At 40.0% G+C, this 19,917-nt stretch overlaps 3 protein-coding genes across 3 annotated transcripts; all 3 read right to left on the minus strand.

The window, feature by feature from the left end:
• Nucleotides 1-967: 967 nt before the first annotated feature.
• LOC138176624 (protocadherin beta-2-like) lies at nucleotides 968-4,872 on the minus strand. Its single transcript, XM_069107404.1, has one exon. The coding sequence runs from the start codon at nucleotides 4,581-4,583 to the stop codon at nucleotides 2,211-2,213; it is 2,373 nt and encodes a 790-aa protein (XP_068963505.1). The 5' UTR covers nucleotides 4,584-4,872; the 3' UTR covers nucleotides 968-2,210.
• Nucleotides 4,873-9,120: 4,248 nt separating this feature from the next.
• On the minus strand, nucleotides 9,121-12,150 carry LOC138176625 (protocadherin beta-2-like). Its single transcript, XM_069107405.1, has one exon. The coding sequence runs from the start codon at nucleotides 11,917-11,919 to the stop codon at nucleotides 9,529-9,531; it is 2,391 nt and encodes a 796-aa protein (XP_068963506.1). The 5' UTR covers nucleotides 11,920-12,150; the 3' UTR covers nucleotides 9,121-9,528.
• Nucleotides 12,151-14,421: 2,271 nt separating this feature from the next.
• Nucleotides 14,422-19,625, minus strand: LOC138176626 (protocadherin beta-2-like). Its single transcript, XM_069107406.1, has one exon. The coding sequence runs from the start codon at nucleotides 18,233-18,235 to the stop codon at nucleotides 15,848-15,850; it is 2,388 nt and encodes a 795-aa protein (XP_068963507.1). The 5' UTR covers nucleotides 18,236-19,625; the 3' UTR covers nucleotides 14,422-15,847.
• Between the last annotated feature and the right edge of the window lie 292 nt (nucleotides 19,626-19,917).

A 19,917-nucleotide genomic window follows, 5' to 3' on the forward strand; every position in this document is an offset into this window, starting at 1 on the left:
GAGAGAGAGAGAGAGAGAGAGAGAGAGAGAGAGAGAGAGAATAACTTTGAGACATCTTTCACTTTTACTTCTTTCCTCTCCTACCAGGAAGATAATGCCTTTAATTTACAAAGTCCTTATTTTACCAAATCAACTTCTGAAACAACCAGGAGAGGAAGTAAGAAAGAATAAAATTCCAGTGGAGTATATGCTGATTCTACCTGCAGAGAACGTTCTGACACTGGAAAATCCCCCATCCCACCTTCACATTCCTTATTTTAGGATTTAATGATATAAGATCATGGGAATATAATTGCAGACAACTGGATCGTTTCTATAGTAAAATTGCCGCAGAAAGAGGCTGCATGGTTTAGGAGACATGTTTAGATTAGATTCAGGAATACCCAGTCAAAAATCCATCTTCTGACATTTGTTACTTATGTGATCATAATGAGCCACTTCAGACGTTTCTGGCAGTGGTTACTCTCTAGCAATTGTCTATTAAGTCGCAGTTGAGCTGTACCTGAAGTTGAGCAAATCACAAATCTTTTGTGCATCATGTCATGAAAAGAAAAAGATGTGCTTGCTCCATATTGAACCTCAAATAATGATAGAGTGAGTCATGGTATATCTTGGTTTTTTTTTTAATAATTTTTTTAAATCAAGGGGTTTTTTTGCAATTAGAGAATAGATTTTTGCATCAAATAAAAGTAATTTTCTTCTATTTTCAAATGGAAGTGATCATATCTTGTATGAAAAGCAAATGGCATTTCTTCAAAATTGAACATAGATTGAATAGAAACTGAGTTGAAAGATTTTTGAAGACCCTTCCAGGTCAGACATTGTGTGACAAAATTCAGAAGAGTTGTGGATGAAGCCTCTCAAAGACCACAGAAAGATGTTACAAAATCACACACTTTGTCCAAGATGGTGACACTCATGAAGTGCCACATTACCCAAACTGAGAAATTATTTAAATAACCAGAAGACAAAACAAAGACATATTTATTTAAACTTATCATCAGGCCTCGAGGAGGTAAAGAAACAAGCATGCAATTAATACTTATTATGTGCCAGGCATTGTGCTAAGATCTTTACAAATGTCATCACCTTTGAATCTCACTGAAAGCTTGGGAGATAGATGCACTGGCTTTAGAAAGGATGCAAAAATCCAAATCTATGGAATTGAAGGGGAAAAGTGGCATAAACCTATGCAAAATAGCTCACAAGAATGACTTTACAGAAATATATAACAACAAGCACTACTCCACTTCTTGACATTTACATTAAGGATATGTAAAGATTAGAAGTCACCACTAATGTGCAATGGCATTGGAATATTCAGTGGTGTGAAGTCTGCATTTGGTATTTCACAACTGTCTCCAAAACAATGTATGTTCTTTCTTTGCAAGAATTTACCATATAGTTGTTTGATTACCTTCATAAAGGTGTATTCTAACCAACTTTTTCACCAATACCTTAGAGTGCTTTCTTAGTCCTTGTTATTTTCCAAAACTAGGCATTACTTGGGGGGTTGACATCAGAATATTTTCAGTGATGTCTTTGCACCATTTAAGAACAAAATCCAAACAAATACTTTGGATCTTAATTTTTTAAGTACATGGGCAATTATAAATCTCTAGGGGACACAGCTAGTAGGTTACAAGGTCATCACTGTCCTCTAAATATCTTTCACTTAAAAAGGGGACAGTTAAATTAGAGGAGTAAAATCCCCCAAAAGGTAAGAATAGATGCCTAAATTGTACTTCAGCAGATCCACAACTCTTGACAAACTCTTAGAAAACATTATTTGTAGGTGACACAGGATCCCATAAGTCTGAATAACAGTACAGCTATAATCAAGTTGGAATGTGTGGGAAAACATTTGCTGTATGATTTGACTGAAGAATGCTAAGATTTAACTTTTAAATGAGAAAGGGAACACATGAGGGTCCACACTTTAAAATAAGTAATAGTTTACCTGGGGAGAATATTCAAAGACCCAAGGAAAACAAAAGGAGGAAGGAGAGAAAGATTTACAGGGAGAGGATGCAGGTAGAAGAGGAAAATGTGTGTGTAGAGGGGTAAAGAGAATATAAAAACATTATGATAAAATTTAACAGTATAAAAATCCACTCTTTCATGCTACAGGAAGACAGGCAATTAATGGGAGGGAGAAGGGAAAGAATTCATAAAACCTGGCCTCTATGCATTGAAGCACATGTCAAACCCTAATTGAAGCAAAAGCTATTCCTTAAGGCAGAGTTTTCAATCAAATCCTCATTTCTATCCGAAGTGGGAAGGATGGGAACAACCGGCTTCGAGAACTTAAATTCACTGGATCCTGAACCAGTGGCCAGACACACCTCATACTGGTAACTCTGGGACAGTGTCCCTGTCCTGCTGACATTCACCAAGTGTCCTGGGAAGGGGCCATTCGAAGTGAAGCAACTAATGTCAGTGGCATCCTTCTTCCTCTTCCTCAAGCGAATGGTAATGAATGTAATAACAGAGACCAGGAAGAGAAAGGAGATGGAGGCCAGGGAAATTACTAGGTAAATGGTAAGGGAGTCAGTCTGGACCTGCTCCTTAGGTGCATCTGGAAGTTGCATGTAGGGCTCAGAGAAGCCATCTACCAGAAGCACATTGAGTGTGGCCATTGTGGACAGAGGTGGTTGTCCATTGTCCTTCACTAGCACCAGTAGCTTCTGCTTGATGGTGTCTCTGTCACTGATGGGCCTTGCTGTGCGAACTTCCCCATTGTGCGCCCACAAAGTGAAGAGTCCTGGGTCTGTGGCCTTGATCAGTTGGTAGGAAAGCCAGGAGTTCTGTCCCCAGTCCCTATCCACAGCCACCACCTTGGTCACCAGGTAACCTGGCTCTGCAGCTCTGGGCACCAGGTCATTGCAGGGAGCTGTGCCATTCTGCAGGGGGTACAACACAAAGGGAGAGTTGTCATTCTCATCCTGTACCACAATCTGAACCAGAGTCTGGCTGCTCAAAGATGGGGAACCACCATCAGCTGCCCTCACAGTGAACTGGAAAGCTTGGATGGCTTCATAATCCAGGGATCTAAGAGCATAGAGATGGCCATTGTCAGAGTTGATGGAGATGTAGGAGAAGAGAGGCAGGTCTCCAGTCTCTGGAGGCAGCAGAGAGTAGGTGACTTGGGCATTGACTCCCGAGTCCCTGTCACTGGCACTGACACTGCCAATGTAGAGGGCAGGACTGTTGTTCTCCTGGAGGTACAGTTTGTAGGCTCTCTGAGAAAACATGGGAGGGTTATCATTGACATCGGAGATGACCACCGTGATGTTGTGCTCAGATTTGAGCCTTGGAGATCCCAAATCTGTGACGGTGATAGTGACGTTGTACTCAGCCCTGCTCTCTCTGTCCAGTGATCCTTCTGTTAACAAGGTGTAGAAGTTCTCAATGGAAGGTTTCAGGGCAAAAGGAAGATCATCTTGGATGGAGCAAACCATCTTTCCATTTTCCCCAGAATCGAGATCTGAAACCCTGAAAACAGCAACTACTGTCTCAGGAGAGTTCTCTGGGATGGGGCTGGTGAGTGAAGACATGGTCAACTCTGGGGGGTTGTCGTTCATATCTATCACCTGAACGATAACAGTACATTCTCCTGAAAGGCCCCCACCGTCTGTGGCTTGAATATTTATAATGTAAGATTGAGTTGACTCAAAATCCATGTTATCCTTTAAGGAAACTTCTCCCAATTTCTCTTTGAGGTGAAAAGTTTTACGAATATTTTCAGAGGGATACAAAAATGTGTAAGATATTTCTCCATAATTCCCCGTGTCTAAATCTGTGGCAGAGACTGTGACAACCTTGGTTCCAATGGAACTGTTCTCAGGGACGCGAGCCTCATACTGGGACTGAGTAAACACTGGAGCATTGTCATTGATATCCACTATGAGGACTCGGACTCGCGCAGTTCCAGACCTTGGGGGCACTCCCGCATCCACTGCAGTGAGAGTTAAAATGACCTCAGACTGCTCCTCCCGATCCAATGTTTTATCCAGTACAAGCTCTGGGTATCTCCTGCCCTCCCCGCTATCTCGAATTTGAATATGGAAAAGGGAATTGGGACTGATTGTGTAGTTCTGGAGACTGTTGTTTCCTGTGTCTAAATCTCTCGCGTTATCTAGCAAAAACACAGTCCCGGGAGAGGTGCTCTCGGGGATTTTTAGAAGCATCTCGGCTTCTAAGAACAGTGGTGAATGATCATTAATGTCTTGTACTCTTAATTCAGCCGGAACAATCTGAAAGGGGTTTTCCAATAAGATCTGAAATGGTAGCACACAAGGCTCAGTGCTGCCACACAGCTCCTCCCGATCCAGTCTCTCTCTCATGAGCAGATCCCCAGTTCTATGGTTCAACTGCAAAAAATCTTTGTTCCCTTTAAAAGAGACTCTGCCTCTCCGATTTGACAGGCCCCCCACCTCTAGGCCCAGGGCCTTTCCCACATTGCCCACAAAGGAGCCTCTCTCCATCTCCTCCACTACCGAAAACTGCTCTGGCTCTGAGGCCGCCTCAGACACACCCAGCAGAACAAGGAGAAAAAGAACTTGCCTTTGTTGCGGAATCATCTTCCCTTCTCTTTCCGGTCTTCCTTTAGCCCCTTCCTCTCAATCTTTGGGCCACAGCTCGATTGGAAAATGTAACCAAAAACTGCAAGCTTCCTCCGTCAGCCTGGTATCTCAGAAATATAACGATCCCGAACCCTTCCTCTACTTCAGCTAAGAAAGCTTTTCTTCTTGACTAATTCAGGGCTGACTTTCTAGAAATTGGCGTGTCTGCTGATCTTTTCTGCGTCTTCTTAGCCTGAAGCGCCACCATGTGGTTCATCACCGTATCTGAATGCAGTTAATAAAGCATGGAATGTGTATTTCACATCAGTTACTGTATCTTGAATTCCTCTGTGTTTTGTTTTTGTTTTTGTTTTGTTTTGTTTTTAGCATATTGCTGGCTCGTTCTTTACAAAAGAATCTATAACAATGTTGTAAGCACTGAGACATGACATTATGTTTGGTTTAGAATGCTTTGTCCAATACCTCGCAGATATTAATATAAATTAAGGATAATCGCTATGAAAAAGATGCAGCCGATAGAGCATTTTGACGCAATAGTTAAGAAAAAAACAAAACAAAAAACCAACTTTATCTAATAGGCCCTTTGGGGGTGGTTTTTAGAGACCCTGAGGCAGAGCAAGAATAAATGGTAAGGTTGGTCGGCATAGGGAAGTATTTTGGCCTTATTTTCAGCTATGAACATTCTCCTCTTGAAGTCCAAGAGTCTATAATAAATACCAGATAGTACCACATACTTCTGATGTGATTTTTTCAGTTTATAAAAGCTCTGCTGAACTGGATTAGAGGAGTGACCCCGTGAGTTGAGGACTCCTTGTCAAGAAGGATAAGATACTATCCATTCTTCTCCCCATACCCAAATAAGTGTCCGTATGTGTGAGTATTCCTGGAAATCTACCCACTGCCACCTGAATCTGGGAAATTAGGTCTCATATGTGTTTTCTCAGAAAGGAGATCCATTTTCTTGATTATGGGGAAAAAAGAAAGAAATAGGAGATGATCTACTTATTGATTAGGACCCAAAGTTCAAAGGTTGATTTGATCTGAGTCCTATAGGAGAGAATGGCTCTGTGCTGCTCCTTTTAAAACGGTTTTTATAAATATTTTTTCTATATTCTCATTACCTCACAATGGTTCAATTTTACAAGCACTCTTCCTAATAACAAAATACAGTTAAGTAAACAAAATTAATACAATAGAAATGCATCAAAATTATATGTACTATTCAGCATCTATAGTCAATCAATTTTCTACAGAGAAAGAGAAGACATAATTCACCTTCAGTCCCCTAGAGGCAAATCGGGTTACTGCATTGATTGGAATTTTGAAATCTGTCACATTTGTTTTTCTTTAGATTATTGTGCTTTAAATGTAAGTTAATCTCCTCTTCATGCTTTTGTTGCTGTGCCCATTCTCACAAGTCTTCCTAGGTTTCTCTGAAATCTTCATATTTATTTCTTTGCGTTTGTTATTTCTTGATGCATAAAGATTGCATTAATTCATATGTCACAACTTATTCAGTCGTTCATCAATAGACGAGCACTTTATTTTCCTTTCAGTTCTTTTCTACTACCCAAAAAAAGCCCTCCACCTGCCACATAATATTATGTTAGTTATAGTAATGCTTAGAAATGCTTTTTACTTGAGTAGTGATCATTTTATACTGAACTTAGGTACCCATCTTCTACATATCCAAGTTTCTTCACAAAAATTCATTCAATGAAAAATCTACCTGGAGGCATATGGAATAACCCTATGAAAACCAAAAGAAAAGACTAAGATCCTTCCACGGGAGGTTAGGCTGATGTTGTGCATCCCAGGATTCTGTGGCGGAGGGATCATTCTCCTTCCAGGACTTCACATTCACGTATTAGTTTTTTTCTTTTTAAAATTATTGATATCTTTTAACATATATTCATTTTCCAATATGTCCCTCCCCCTTCTGTGTTCAGGCATCCATCACTGATAATGAAGGGAAAAACATACCAGCAAGGCTAACTAGTCCACCAACCAAGTTGAATATTATAGCTAATCTGCTCTTCTTTGGGGTCAAACTTTTGCATTACAATTTCATATAACTTATTTTTTATTTTTGGTTGTAATTTCGATTTATTTTAAGTAATTGTTTATATTGTTTTCTTGTTTCATCTTATTTCATTTTCTACCACTTGTTGTTTGTCTTCCTATGATTTTCTGTATTCTTCAAATTTATTGTTTCTTTCAGTATATTCTATTATTTTTGGGGGGTCCACAGTTTGCTTAGTCATATGCCAATTGATGGACATCAATTTTGTTTACAATACTTTGCTACTTGTGCATTAACTATTTAGTAATGGAATATCAGTGAAGATAATTGGTCCATTTCTTTGTGAATGTAATAAAAGGAGAGGCAGATTAACCTCTTGAAGTGGCAGGGCTTGGAATCGTAAAAAAAAAAAAAACCGTTTCAGTTCCTTTTCTGACAGTTACGGTGTAATTTTCAGCAATTTTTTTAGCCCACAGGAGCCTCAGGTATATCTATTCTCACTTAAAGGGCAAAAGGTATCTGCTCCATTGTGGAGTTTAAGTATCTTGGTGTGGGTTTCCACATTAATGTGATTCTGTTATACATTATAAATTACGATTTGTTTTGGAAAGTTAGATTGCATGTGTCTATCTTAAGTAACTGATTTCTACTTTTCAATATTGGTAATTGTGCCTTGTTCCACATACATCTATCTTAAATTATATTTCTTCACTTTTAAACATCAAACTATATTAAAGACAATGAAGGAAGATATGGGCCTGAATGACTTTGGGGAGACAACATGCAACACTGAAATTCAAATAGTACTTCTGATTATTATTACTTGCAAGACACTGGACAAACAATTTAATTTCACTTAGCCTCAGTTTCCTTATCTGTAATATTAAGGGGCTGAAACAGATAGTTCTCTTTAACTCTAGATCTATTATCATATAACTGTTCCATATCTGAAGTTCTTTGATCATTTTCAGATGGTCTCACAATCAAGTCTCTCAAAGACCACAGACTCAGACACTGAAAAGATCATTTCATATCACTCATTTGAACAAGATGTTAATACCCCTGGATTGGTACATCCCACAAAGTGCATAATTAATGGGTTACCTTCGTGGAAAGCAAAAAAGGAAATGTTTATGTAAAATTATTTTTATTGCATCCCTTTCCTTTTGAAGGATGTTCGGCATCGAATCTGTGGGACTTCAGGAGAAAAATGTTGCAAGCTTATAAAATGCAGTGCACCAGAACTACATTTCAACACCAAGGACTCAATTAAAGATCAATTGCTGTCATTAATTGATAATATGACTGGGAATTCAGAAATCAGAGTACTGGAGGCGGAGTCAAGATGGCGGAGTAGAAGCAGAACTCAGAGTATTATGCTTCCTTCAAAATTATGTGTCTGCATATGGAGATACATTCTATATTCAGGATAATTCATTTCATGGTTCCTTTCATTATCTTCACAAAGATGTATTCTTATAAAATTTTATACTGATTCCTCAATGTCCATTATTTTTCTATCATTTGCCCAACAGTCATTACAACTGAAAATCAAAATCATAGACCATCATTAAGAGAATATTTTCAACTTTACTTATCCTTTGACCCAGCAATACCACTATTAGGTCTGCACTCCAAAGAGATCAAAGAAAGGAAAAGGACCTATGTGTATGAAAATGTATATGGCACCTCTTTTTGTGATGGCAAAAAACTGCAAATTAAAGGGATGCCCATCAATGGAGGAATGGTTGAGCCAGTTGTGATATATGATTGTGATAAAATACAATTGTGATATAAAAAACCTCGAGTAGGGTACTTCCAGAAAAATCTGTGCAGTCATGCATGAAATGATGCAAAGTGAAAGAAGAAAAGCCACTAGAACATTATACACAGTAACAACAATATTGTATGACAATCAATTGTGAATGACTTAGCTATTCTCAAAAATAAAATGATTTGAAACAATTTCTGAGAATTTATGGTGAGAAATGCTTTATATCTCCAGAGAAAGAACTGATGTAGTCTGAATACGGATTGAAGCATGCTTTTTTTTTATTTTATTATTCATGGATTGGATTGGGTTTTTTTTTTTCAGTCTGTGTTTTCTTTCGCAAGATGGCTACTGTGGAGATGTTTTACATTACTGCACATGTATAATCTATATCAACTTCCTTTCCTACTCAAGGAGGGAGAGAATTCAAACCTCAAAAATTAAAGAGAAATGAATTTTTTTGTTTACATGCAATTAGGAAAAATGAAAAACTTATTACTAAAAACGAATATTTTCAATGTAGCACGTTGTTAAAAATATCCAACTGAATTCCATAAATGTCAAGGAAAAGAACTCTGGTTATGTGTAAAATTATAGTAACCATGGCAATAAAGTTGTAAAATCATAGCATGTCTTTGAAAATTTCCTAACAAAAAAGACAACAAAAAGGAGGAAAAAAATGAGCATGACATGAATTATCCTTCAAGAGGAGTACAATTGTATTCAACAAGAAAAGGAAGAACTTTGGTAAATATTTACTAATGTATGCTACAGGAAATGATACAGGACAGAAAAAATTCAATAAAAATGAAGACTGAGTATGTTCCACACATTTGCTAAATTACTTGATCAGAAGCATCAAAAATCTAAGTTTATAACGCATTAATGTCCACTCATTCCTAAAAACTAATGAGAGATTTGAGTAACCTGGAAAAACCCAAAATGCAAAAGAATAAAAAAGACTAGAGAATGAAGGCTTTTCAGGCTAAGGATACAGAGAGAGGAGGAAGATGTCTGTGAATGTAAAAAAGAGGATGAATGTTACAAATAAGATGGGGTATAAAAAAGCACATTTTTTGTTATACAAAGAAAGAAAAACAATTGTGGCAGTGGTGGTGGAATGATCCATTGAAACAGAGATCAAAAAATTAAGTGAAGCAAAAACTATTTCTCAAGTGTGAGTTTTCGATAGAGTCTTTCCCATTTCCATCAGCAGGTGGAAGAGTGGGGAAAATAGGCTTCAAGAACTTAAATTCACTGGTCCCCGAGTCACTGCCCAGACAAACCTCATATTGGTATTTCTGAGAAAAAGTCCTTGTTCCACTGACATCCACCAAGTGACCTGGGAGGGGGCCATTTGGATTAAAATGACCATCAACAATAGCATCTCTCTTCTTCTGCAGGCGAATGCTGATGAAAATAATAACAGAAACCAGGAAGAGAAAGGAGATGGAGGCCAGGGAAATGACTAGGAAGGTGGTGAGGGAATCAGTCTGGACCTGCTCTTTAGGTGCATCTGGGAACTGTATGTAGGGTTCAGAGAAACCATCCACCAGCAGCACATTGAGTGTGGCCATTGTGGACAGAGGTGGTTGCCCATTGTCCTTCACCAGCACCAGGAGCTTCTGCTTGATGGTGTCTCTGTCACTGATGGGTCTTGCTGTTCGAACTTCACCATTGTGGGTCCACAAAGTAAAGAGTCCTGGGTCTGTGGCCTTGATTAGTTGGTAGGAAAGCCAGGAATTCTGTCCCCAGTCCCTATCCACAGCCACCACCTTGGTCACCAGGTAACCTGGCTCTGCAGCTCTGGGCACCAGGTCATTGCAGGGAGCTGTGCCATTCTGCAGGGGGTACAACACAAAGGGAGAGTTGTCATTCTCATCTTGTACCACAATCTGAACCAGAGCCTGACTGCTCAGTGATGGAGAGCCACCATCAGTTGCCCTCACAGTGAACTGGAAAGTTTGAATGGTTTCATAATCCAGCGATCTAAGAGCGTAGAGATAGCCATTGTCTGAGTTGATGGAGATGTAGGAGAAGAGGGGCAGGTCTCCAGTCTCTGGAGGCAGCAGAGAGTAGGTGACTTGGGCATTGATTCCCGAATCCCTATCACTGGCACTAACACTGCCAATGTGGAGGGCAGGACTGTTGTTCTCCTGGAGGTACAGTTTGTAGGCTCTCTGAGAAAATATGGGAGGGTTATCGTTGACATCGGAGATGAGCACCGTGATGCTGTGCTCAGATTTGAGCCTTGGAGATCCCAAATCAGTGACGGTAATAGTGATTTTGTACTCTGCCCTGCTCTCTCTATCTAGTGCTCCTTCTGTTACCAATGTGTAGAAGTTCTCAACAGAAGGTTTCAGGGCAAAAGGAAGATCATCTTGGATGGAACAAACCACCTTTCCATTTTCCCCAGAGTCAAGATCGGAAACACTGAAAACAGCGACCACAGTTTCAGGAGAGTTCTCTGGGATGGGGCTGGTAAGTGAAGATATGATCAGCTCTGGAGGGTTGTCGTTCAGATCTATCACCTGAATGATGACAGTACATTCTCCTGAAAGGTCCCCACCGTCTGTGGCCTGAATGTCGATCACGTAAGACTGAGTTAACTCAAAATCTAGTTTTTGCTTTAAATAAAGTTCCCCAGACTTTTCTGTTAGTTGAAAAGTATTACGGATGTTTTCAGAGGCATGTAAAAATGTGTAGGATATATCTGCATTATTTCCTGTGTCTAAATCTGTCGCTGAAACTGTGACAATCTTGGAGCCAATGGAACTGTCCTCAGGAATCTGAGCCTCATACCGGGCCTGAGTAAAAACTGGGGCATTGTCATTGATATCGACAACAAGGACTCGGACTTGGACAGTTCCGGACCTTGGTGGGGCTCCCCCATCCACTCCAGTGAGAGTTAAAATGACTTCAGGCTGCTCCTCCCGATCCAGGGTTTTATCCAACACAAGCTCTGGATAGCGCTTACCCTTGCTATTATTCCGAATTTGACTGTGGAAATGAGAGTTGGGACTGATAGCATAGTTCTGGAGACTATTGCTGCCTACGTCTAAATCCTGGGCGTTTTCTAGTACAAACACAGTACCAGGGGAGGTGTTCTCAGGGATTTTCAGTACCACCTCAGTGTCTAAGAATACGGGTGAATGGTCATTTATATCTTCCACTATCAGCTCAGCCCGCACAATCTGAAAGGGGTTTTCCAGTAAGATCTTAAAAGGCAGCACACAGGACTCAGCGGGGCCGCACAGCTCCTCCCGATCCAGTTTCTCTCTCAGCAGCAGATCCCCGGTTTTAGCTTGCAGCTCTAAACACTCTTTCTTCCCTTTAAAAACAACTCTGGCCCCGCGATTTGACAGCTCCCCCATCTCCAGACCCAGGGTCTTTGCCACATTGCCCACAAAAGAGCCTCTCTCCATCTCCTCCACTACCGAAAACTGCTTCAGCTCTGAGGCCGCCCCAGACACACCCAGCAGAACAAGAAAGAAGAGAACTTGCCTTTGTTGCAGAATCATCTTCCTTTCCTGTTCCATTCTTCCTTTGACGCCTTCCTCTCAATCTATGTAGCTCAGCTTGAATGTAAATGGTAATCAGAGGCTACCACTTTCGTCCGTCTGCATGGTAGAACCGATCCCTTTCTTCAGTGACAGCTAACAAAGCTCCCTCTCTGCTTCTGAAGTGTGATTCTGGGCTCTCTTTCTGGGTGGTGGCGCATTCGCGAAGCTTTTCTGCCTCTTCTTAGTCTGCAGCGCCACCACGTGGCTCTCCATTATTTTTCCCAGAATGAAGTAAAGAATGTCACAGGGAGCGTGTGTGTTCTAGATATCATCCTTAGAATTCTATTTTGTAATACAAATGTATATAGCTTCTTTTCTACAGGAAGATCCAAAACAATGTTATAACTACACAACATTACCAATACCACACACATATATGCATATAGATATTTTTATTTGTTACATGTGTCTTTTTAAAAGTTGGTTTAAAAGCATATGGTTCTGTGAAGAGTATAGCTTTCCAGACCTTAAAGGTAATACTGAATATTTGACTTGCAAAACAAAGGACTTAGGCTAAAAAAAGCATGCTCAAGTCTTCAATGCTTAGATGGGCAACCTTTTGAGAGTAAATGGTGAAGAGTGGATGGGCTGTGCAGTGGGGTGGGATGGGGAGGAAGGAAGCAGCAGCATTCAGGTTGTAAGCAACTAATGCTTCCTATTCCTCTCAAGTCTGTGAACGTATAAAACCAAAGAGCTAATACCTTCCTTATTTGATCTTTCTGGTCATCAAAGGTCTTTTTTCTTCACAACTGGAATATGTTGTGGCCAAGAGACTCTTTGTTATTGGAATCCAGATATTACTGTTTTGTGATTCAATATATACCACCCACGGCAGAAGTGTTGGACCCAGAGTCAGGAAGACATGTTTCTGAGTTCAAATCTGACCTCAGATACTTCTTAGTTGTGTTACCCTTGGGGAGATTTAACTCTGTTTGTCTTAGTTTTCTTATCTGTAAAATCAACTGGAGGAGGAAATAACAAACCACTCTTGTACATTTGCCAAGAAAAACCCAAATGGGGTCATGAAGAATCAGACATGACTAAACCAAAATACCAATATCAGCCAGGAAACTAACTCTTGGGAAAGTGAGGGTTCCTAGCTCAGAACTGTGTTTCCTTCAGGGAAGGGAGGGTTTCTTGGAAAGCTCACCATAGAAGGGGATAAAGTTTTTATTTGAGCTAATCAGTTTAGAAAGGGGGTGGCAAATAATCTAGCAAATGGAACTTGCCTCGTGTCTTAGAGAATGCCTTTTATAGGAATATCAGGGGAAAAAGGAAAAGAGGAAAAAACACAGAGAGCAAGATTTTAGCATTTTAAATCCAGCACAGAAGAGAGGAGAAGGAAACATAGATAAGCAGTGCAATTTTGAAAATGCCATTAAATTTATAAAATGTGCATTCTAAAATAAGGTATAAACAACAGATATTTGTAATGTCATATACAATACCCAGTTCCCTTTTTATGGAATTGTTTTGTTTGTTAATCTTAAGCAAAAAAAAATTTAAAAATACAATAAAAATTTAGGGGAAAAGGAGAGGACAGAGATCATTCTGAGGCATAACTTTACTCCTTTCCTCTCCTACCAGGAGAAAAATGCCTTTGATTTAAAAAGTCCCCATTTCACCAAATAAACTTCTGAAACAAACAGAAGAGTAAAAGTAAGAAACAAAAAGAAAAGAATAAATTCCAGTGGAGTATATGCTGATTTTAACTGCAGACAATATTCTGACATTGGAAACTCCTCCATCTCACATTCACATTCTCTATTTTAGATTGTAATGATATAAGATCGTGGGAATATAACTGCAAACAATTGGATCATTTCTACAGTAATGTTAACCAAAAATAGAGGTAGCCTGGTTTAGGAGACATGTTTAGTTGGACTCAGAAATACTCAGTCAAAAATTGGTCCCCTGACATTTACTACTTATGCGACCACTGAGGAGTCACCTAATATCTATGTGTCAGGGTCTACCTCCCAGCAACTGTCTCTTAAGTCACAGATGAGCTGTTCCTCAAGTTGAACAAATCAAAAATATTTTGTAGAACAGGTAATGAAAAGAAGTGCTTGCTCCATATTGAACCCCAAATAATATCTTCTTAATAAATAATAAAAAATAATAAAAGTATCTTCTTAATTCATCCTTTAAAATAATTAATTTTTTTTTACAAATTAGAGAACAGAATTTTGCCTCAAATGAATGAATTTTTCTTCTATTTTCAAATCCAGGTGATCATATCTTTAATGAAAAGTAAATGGTATTTCTTCAAAATTGAACATTGATTGAAAAGTAACTTAGTTGAAAGACTTGTGAAGACCTACGTCAGACATTCTGAAATAAAATTCAGAAGGGCTATGGATGAAGCCTGTCAAAGACCTCAGATAGGTATTATAAAAGCACACACTTTGTCCAAGATGGTGACACTCATGAATTGCCATGTTCCCCAAACTGAAAAACAATTGAAATAACCAGAAGAGAAATCAAAGACATATTTATTTAAACTTATCATCAGGCCTAAAGGAGGGAAAGGAACAAGTATTCACTTAATTCTTATTATGTGCCAGACACTTTGCTAAGATATTTACAAATGTTATCACATTTGATTCTCACCACAAGCCAGAAAGAAATCTATGGAACTGAAGGAAAAAAGGTGGCATAATATACAAAATAGCTCACAAGAAATACTTTACAGAAATAGAACAACAGGCACTATTCCACTTCTTGAAATTTATATTAAGGACATATAAATATTAGAAGTCATCATTAATGTGCAATATCATTGGAATATTCAGTGGTCAGAAGCGTGCATTTAGCATTTCACAATTATCTCCAAATCAAGATATCTTCTTCCTTCATAAGAATTTACCATATAGTTGTTTTTATTACCTTCATAAAGGTGTATTCTAGCCAATTTTTTCACCAATATCTTAGTGTGCTTTCTTAGCCCTTGTTATTTTCCAAAACTAGGCATTACTTAGGGGACTGTCATCAGAAACCACAAATAAGAATATTTTCGGTGATGTGTATGAACCATTTAAAAACGAAACCCAAGCAAATATTTTAGATCTTAATTTTTTTTAAGTATGTGTGTAATTATAAAAACTCTTGTGGTCACAACTGGTAGATTACAAGATCATCACTGCTTTCTGAAGATCTTTCACTAAAAAGGGGGGAAGGTAAACTGGAGGAGAAAAATCCCCCAAAAGGTCAGAATAGATGCCTATATTACCCTTCAGGAGACTCACAATTGTTTTCATTGATATAATTAGAATGAACGTTGGGAAAGTATTCCTTTTTATGTGACACAGAATTGGATAACCCAGAGGGAGAATGTGGAGTCACAATCAAGTTGGAATATGTGAAAAAAAAACCATTTGCTGTATTATATGATTGAAGAATGCTAAAATTTAAGTTTTAAAAGAGAAAGAAAACATATAATGGTTCACTCGTTTAAAAAAAAGTAATAGTTGGGGGAGCAGCTAGGTGGCTCAGTGAATAGAGCGCCCACCCTGAAGTCAGGTGGACCTGAGTTCAAATCCAGCCTCAGGACACTTGACACATTTACTCACTGTGTGTCATTTAACCCCAATTGCCTTGCCTTCCTACCTAAAAGAAAAGTAGTAGTGTAACCGGGGGAAAAAATTCAAAGACCAAAGAGGAACAAAAGGAAGAATGAGAGAAAGATTTATATGGAGAAGATGCAGAGAAAAAAGGAAAGTATGTGTGAGTGTCTGTGTGTATGTGTATAGAGTGGGAAAGATAAGATTATAAACATTATGATAAAATGCAATAATACAAAAATCCACTCTTTCATGCCACAGGAAAACAGGAAGCTAAAGGGAGTGGGAAAGGAAAGAAGCTACAAAACCTGGCCTCTAAGAATTGAAGCACACCTCAAACCCTAATCGAAGAAAAAGCTATTCCTTAAGGCTGAGCTGCTGATCGAATCCTTGTTTCCATCTGAAGTAGGAAGGATGGGAAGAACTGGCTTCAGGAACTTAAATTCACTGGTTCCTGAGCCACTGGCCAGACATACCTCATACTGGTAACTCTGGGACAGGGTCCCTGTCCTGCTGACATCCACCAAATGTCCTGGAAAGGGGCCATTGGAAGTGAAATGACTGTCTGTGTCATCCTTCTTCCTCCTCCACAGACGAATGCCAATGAACATAATAACAGAGACCAGGAAAAGAAAGGAGACAGAGGCCAGAGAAATGACTAGGTAGATGGTGAGGGAATCAGTCTGGAACTGCTCCTTAGGTGCATCTGGGAACTGTATGTAGGGCTCAGAGAAGCCGTCCACCAGGAGAACATTGAGTGTGGCCATTGTAGACAGAGGCGGTTGCCCATTGTCCTTCACCAACACCAGGAGCTTCTGCTTGATGGTATCTCTGTCACTGATGGGCCTTGCTGTGCGAACTTCCCCATTGTGGGCCCACAAAGTGAAGAGACCTGGGTCTGTGGCCTTGATCAGTTGGTAGGAAAGCCAGGAATTCTGTCCCCAGTCCCTATCCACAGCCACCACCTTGGTCACCAGGTAACCTGGCTCTGCAGCTCGGGGCACCAGGTCATTGCAGGGAGCTGTGCCATTCTGCAGGGGGTACAGCACAAAGGGAGAGTTGTCATTCTCATCTTCTACCAAAACCTGAACCAGAACCTGACTGCTCAGAGACGGGGAACCACCATCAGCTGCCCTCACAGTGAACTGGAAAGCTTGGATGGCTTCATAATCCAGGGATCTAAGAGCATAGAGATGGCCATTGTCAGAGTTGATGGAAATGTAGGAGAAGAGGGGCAGGTCTCCAGTCTCTGGAGGCAGCAGAGAGTAGGTGACTTGGGCATTGATTCCTGAGTCCCTGTCACTGGCACTGACACTGCCAATGTGGAGGGCAGGACTGTTGTTCTCCTGGAGGTACAGTTTGTAGGCTCTCTGAAAAAATACGGTAGGGTTATCATTGACATCAGAGATGAGCACCGTGATGCTGTGCTCAGATTTGAGCCTTGGAGATCCCAAATCAGTGACAGTAATGGTGATGTTGTACTCTGCTCTGCTCTCTCTGTCCAGTGCTCCATCTGTTACCAATGTGTAGAAGTTCTCAATGGAAGGTTTCAGGACAAAAGGAAGATCATCTTGGATGGAACAAACAATCTTTCCATTTTCTCCAGAGTCAATATCTGAAACCCTGAAAACAGCAACCACAGTTTCAGGAGAGTTCTCCGGGATGGGGCTGGTAAGTGAAGATATGGTCAGCTCTGGAGGGTTGTCGTTCAGATCTATCACTTCAATGATAACAGTACATTCTCCTGAAAGTCCCCCGCCATCTGTGGCCTGAATGTCGATGCTGTAAGACTGAGTTAACTCAAAATCTAGTTTTTGCTTTAAATAAAGTTCCCCAGACTTTTCTGTTAGTTGAAAAATATTACGAATGTTTTCAGAGGCATGCAAAAATGTATAGGATATATCTGCATAATTTCCTTCATCTAAATCTGTCGCTGAAACTGTAACAACCTTGGATCCAATGGAACTATTCTCAGGAATCTGAACTTCATACTGGGACTGTGGAAACATGGGAGCATTGTCATTGATATCGACGACAAGGACTCGGACTTGGACAGTTCCGGACCTTGGTGGGACTCCCCCATCCACTGCAGTGAGAATTAAAGTGACCTCAGGCTGCTCCTCCCGATCCAGGGATTTATCCAACACAAGCTCTGGATATCGCTTACCCTTGCTATTGTTCCGAATTTGACTGTGGAAATAAGAGTTGGGACTGAGAGAATAGTTCTGGAGACTATTGCTGCCTACGTCTAAGTCCTGGGCATTTTCTAATACAAATGCAGTTCCGGGAGAGGTGTTCTCGGGGATTTTTAGTACCATCTCAGTGTCTAGGAATACAGGTGAATGATCATTAATGTCTTCCACTATCAGCTCAGCCCGCACAATCTGAAAGGGGTTTTCCAGTAAGATCTGGAAAGACAGTACACAGGGCTCGGCGGGGCCGCACAGCTCCTCCCGATCCAGTTTCTCTCTCAGCAGCAGATCCCCAGTTCTATGATTCAACTGCAAAAAATCTTTGTTCCCTTTGAAAGAGACTCTGGCCCCGCGATTTGACAGCTCCCCCACCTCCAGACCCAGGGCTTTTGCCACATTGCCCACAAAGGAGCCTCTCTCCATCTCCTCTACCACCAAAAGCTGCTTCAGCTCTGAGGCCGCTCCAGACACACCCAGTAGAACAAGGAGAAAGAGAACTTGCCTTTGTTGCGGTATCATCTTCTCTTCCCTCTCCATAGTTCCTTTGGCCCCCTCCTCTCAATTTTGTAGCCCAGTTTGAATGCAAACGGCAATCAGAGGCTACCACTTTCCTCGGTCTGGCTGGGAGAGTAGATCCCTTTCTCCAGTGGAGCTAACAAAGCTTCCTCTTTGCTTCTGAACTGAGTCTGGCTTGGCTCTCTAGGCGTTGACGTATTCGTGGAGCTTTTCTGCCTCTTCTTAGTCTGCAGCGCCACCACGTGGCTCTTTATTATTTTTCTCAGAATGAAGTAAAGAATGTCACAGGTAACATGAACCAGATATCATACTTTGAATTTTATTTTGTAATACAAATGGTATATAACTTCTTTTCTGCAGGGCGATTCTTACCAGTGTTATAAACACTCACAACCTTTCCGAACACCACACACATGTAGGCATATAAATATATTTGTATATGTGTGTTTTTTAAAGTTGGTTAAAAAACATATGCTTCTGTCAAGAATATAGCCTTCCAGACCTTAACGTCAATAATGAATATTTGACCTGAAAAATAAAGGACTTGGGCTTCGGAAAAAAAGCCATATGCTCCTCTACTATACCTAGAGGGGCAACCTTTTGAGAGTAAATGGTGAAGAGTGGATAGGGTGTGGGGTGGGGTGGGGACGCAGTAAGGACCAGCATCCACTTTGTAAGCAATTGATATTTCCTATTCCCATCAAGACCAAAAAACTAAAACGTTCCTTATTTGATCTTTCTGTTCACCGAAGGTCTTTCTTCTTCACAATTGGAATGGTGCTAGGGCTCTGTGGCCAAGGGGTTATTTGCTAACAGAATTTAGATATTGCCTCATTTTATGATTCATTATATACCACCCAGGGCAGCTAGGTGATGTAATGGATGGAATCAAGACTTCTTCTGAGTTCAAATCTGACCTCAGACACTTCCTAACTGTAGAACCCTGGGCAAGAGACTTAACCCTGTTTGCCTCAATTTTATCATCTGTAAAATGAGCTGGAGAAGGAAACAACAAACCACTTCATTATCTCTGCCAAAAAAAATGCAAATGGGGTCATGAAGGGTCAGACATAACTGAACAACAACAGCAATACCACCAAGGAAACTGACTCTCTGAGGTGATGGTTCTTAGCCCAGAACTGTGTTTCCCTGGAAAGTGTGGATTTATTGGAAGGTTCACCATAGACTGAATCTGGTTAATAGAAAATGATTTTTTTAGTAAATACCATTTATTTGAGTCAATCGACTTAGAAAGGGGGAGGCAGTGATCTGTCTATAGGAAATTGGTTCCTATCTTAGAGAATGACTCTTAGGGGAACATCAGGGGAAAAAGAAAAGAGAAGAAAACAAAAAGAGTGTTATTTTTAGCATTTTAGAACCTGCAGAGAACAGAGGAACAGGAAACAGATAAAGAGTACAATTTTAAAATGACATTAAATTTGTGTTTAAAGTAAATATTTAAAGTAAACATTTAAAGTAAATATAAGAAATAGAGATTTGTGACTTCATATGCAATACTCTGTTCTCTTTTTTGGAACTGCTTTGATGTTTCTTAAGCTTAGAAATAAAAATATAAAAAATAAGAGAGAGAGAGAAAGAGAGAGAGATGGAGGGAGATGAGACATCTCATTAAAAAGCCCCTGTTTCACCTAATCAACTTCTGAAATAATCATAAGAGCAAAAAAGAAGAAACAGAAAGAAAA

The sequence above is a fragment of the Petaurus breviceps genome, unplaced genomic scaffold (assembly GCF_028583685.1).
Source record: "Petaurus breviceps papuanus isolate PSGF00001 unplaced genomic scaffold, PetGlider_PUasm1.0 90035, whole genome shotgun sequence".
Classification (NCBI taxonomy): domain Eukaryota; kingdom Metazoa; phylum Chordata; class Mammalia; order Diprotodontia; family Petauridae; genus Petaurus; species Petaurus breviceps.

What these genes read in the sequence shown, in the direction of transcription:
- LOC138176624 (XM_069107404.1), bottom strand. Translation starts at nt 4,583, where the DNA reads ATGATTCCGCAACAAAGGCAAGTTCTTTTTCTCCTTGTTCTGCTGGGT.
- LOC138176625 (XM_069107405.1), bottom strand. Translation starts at nt 11,919, where the DNA reads ATGGAACAGGAAAGGAAGATGATTCTGCAACAAAGGCAAGTTCTCTTC.
- LOC138176626 (XM_069107406.1), bottom strand. Translation starts at nt 18,235, where the DNA reads ATGGAGAGGGAAGAGAAGATGATACCGCAACAAAGGCAAGTTCTCTTT.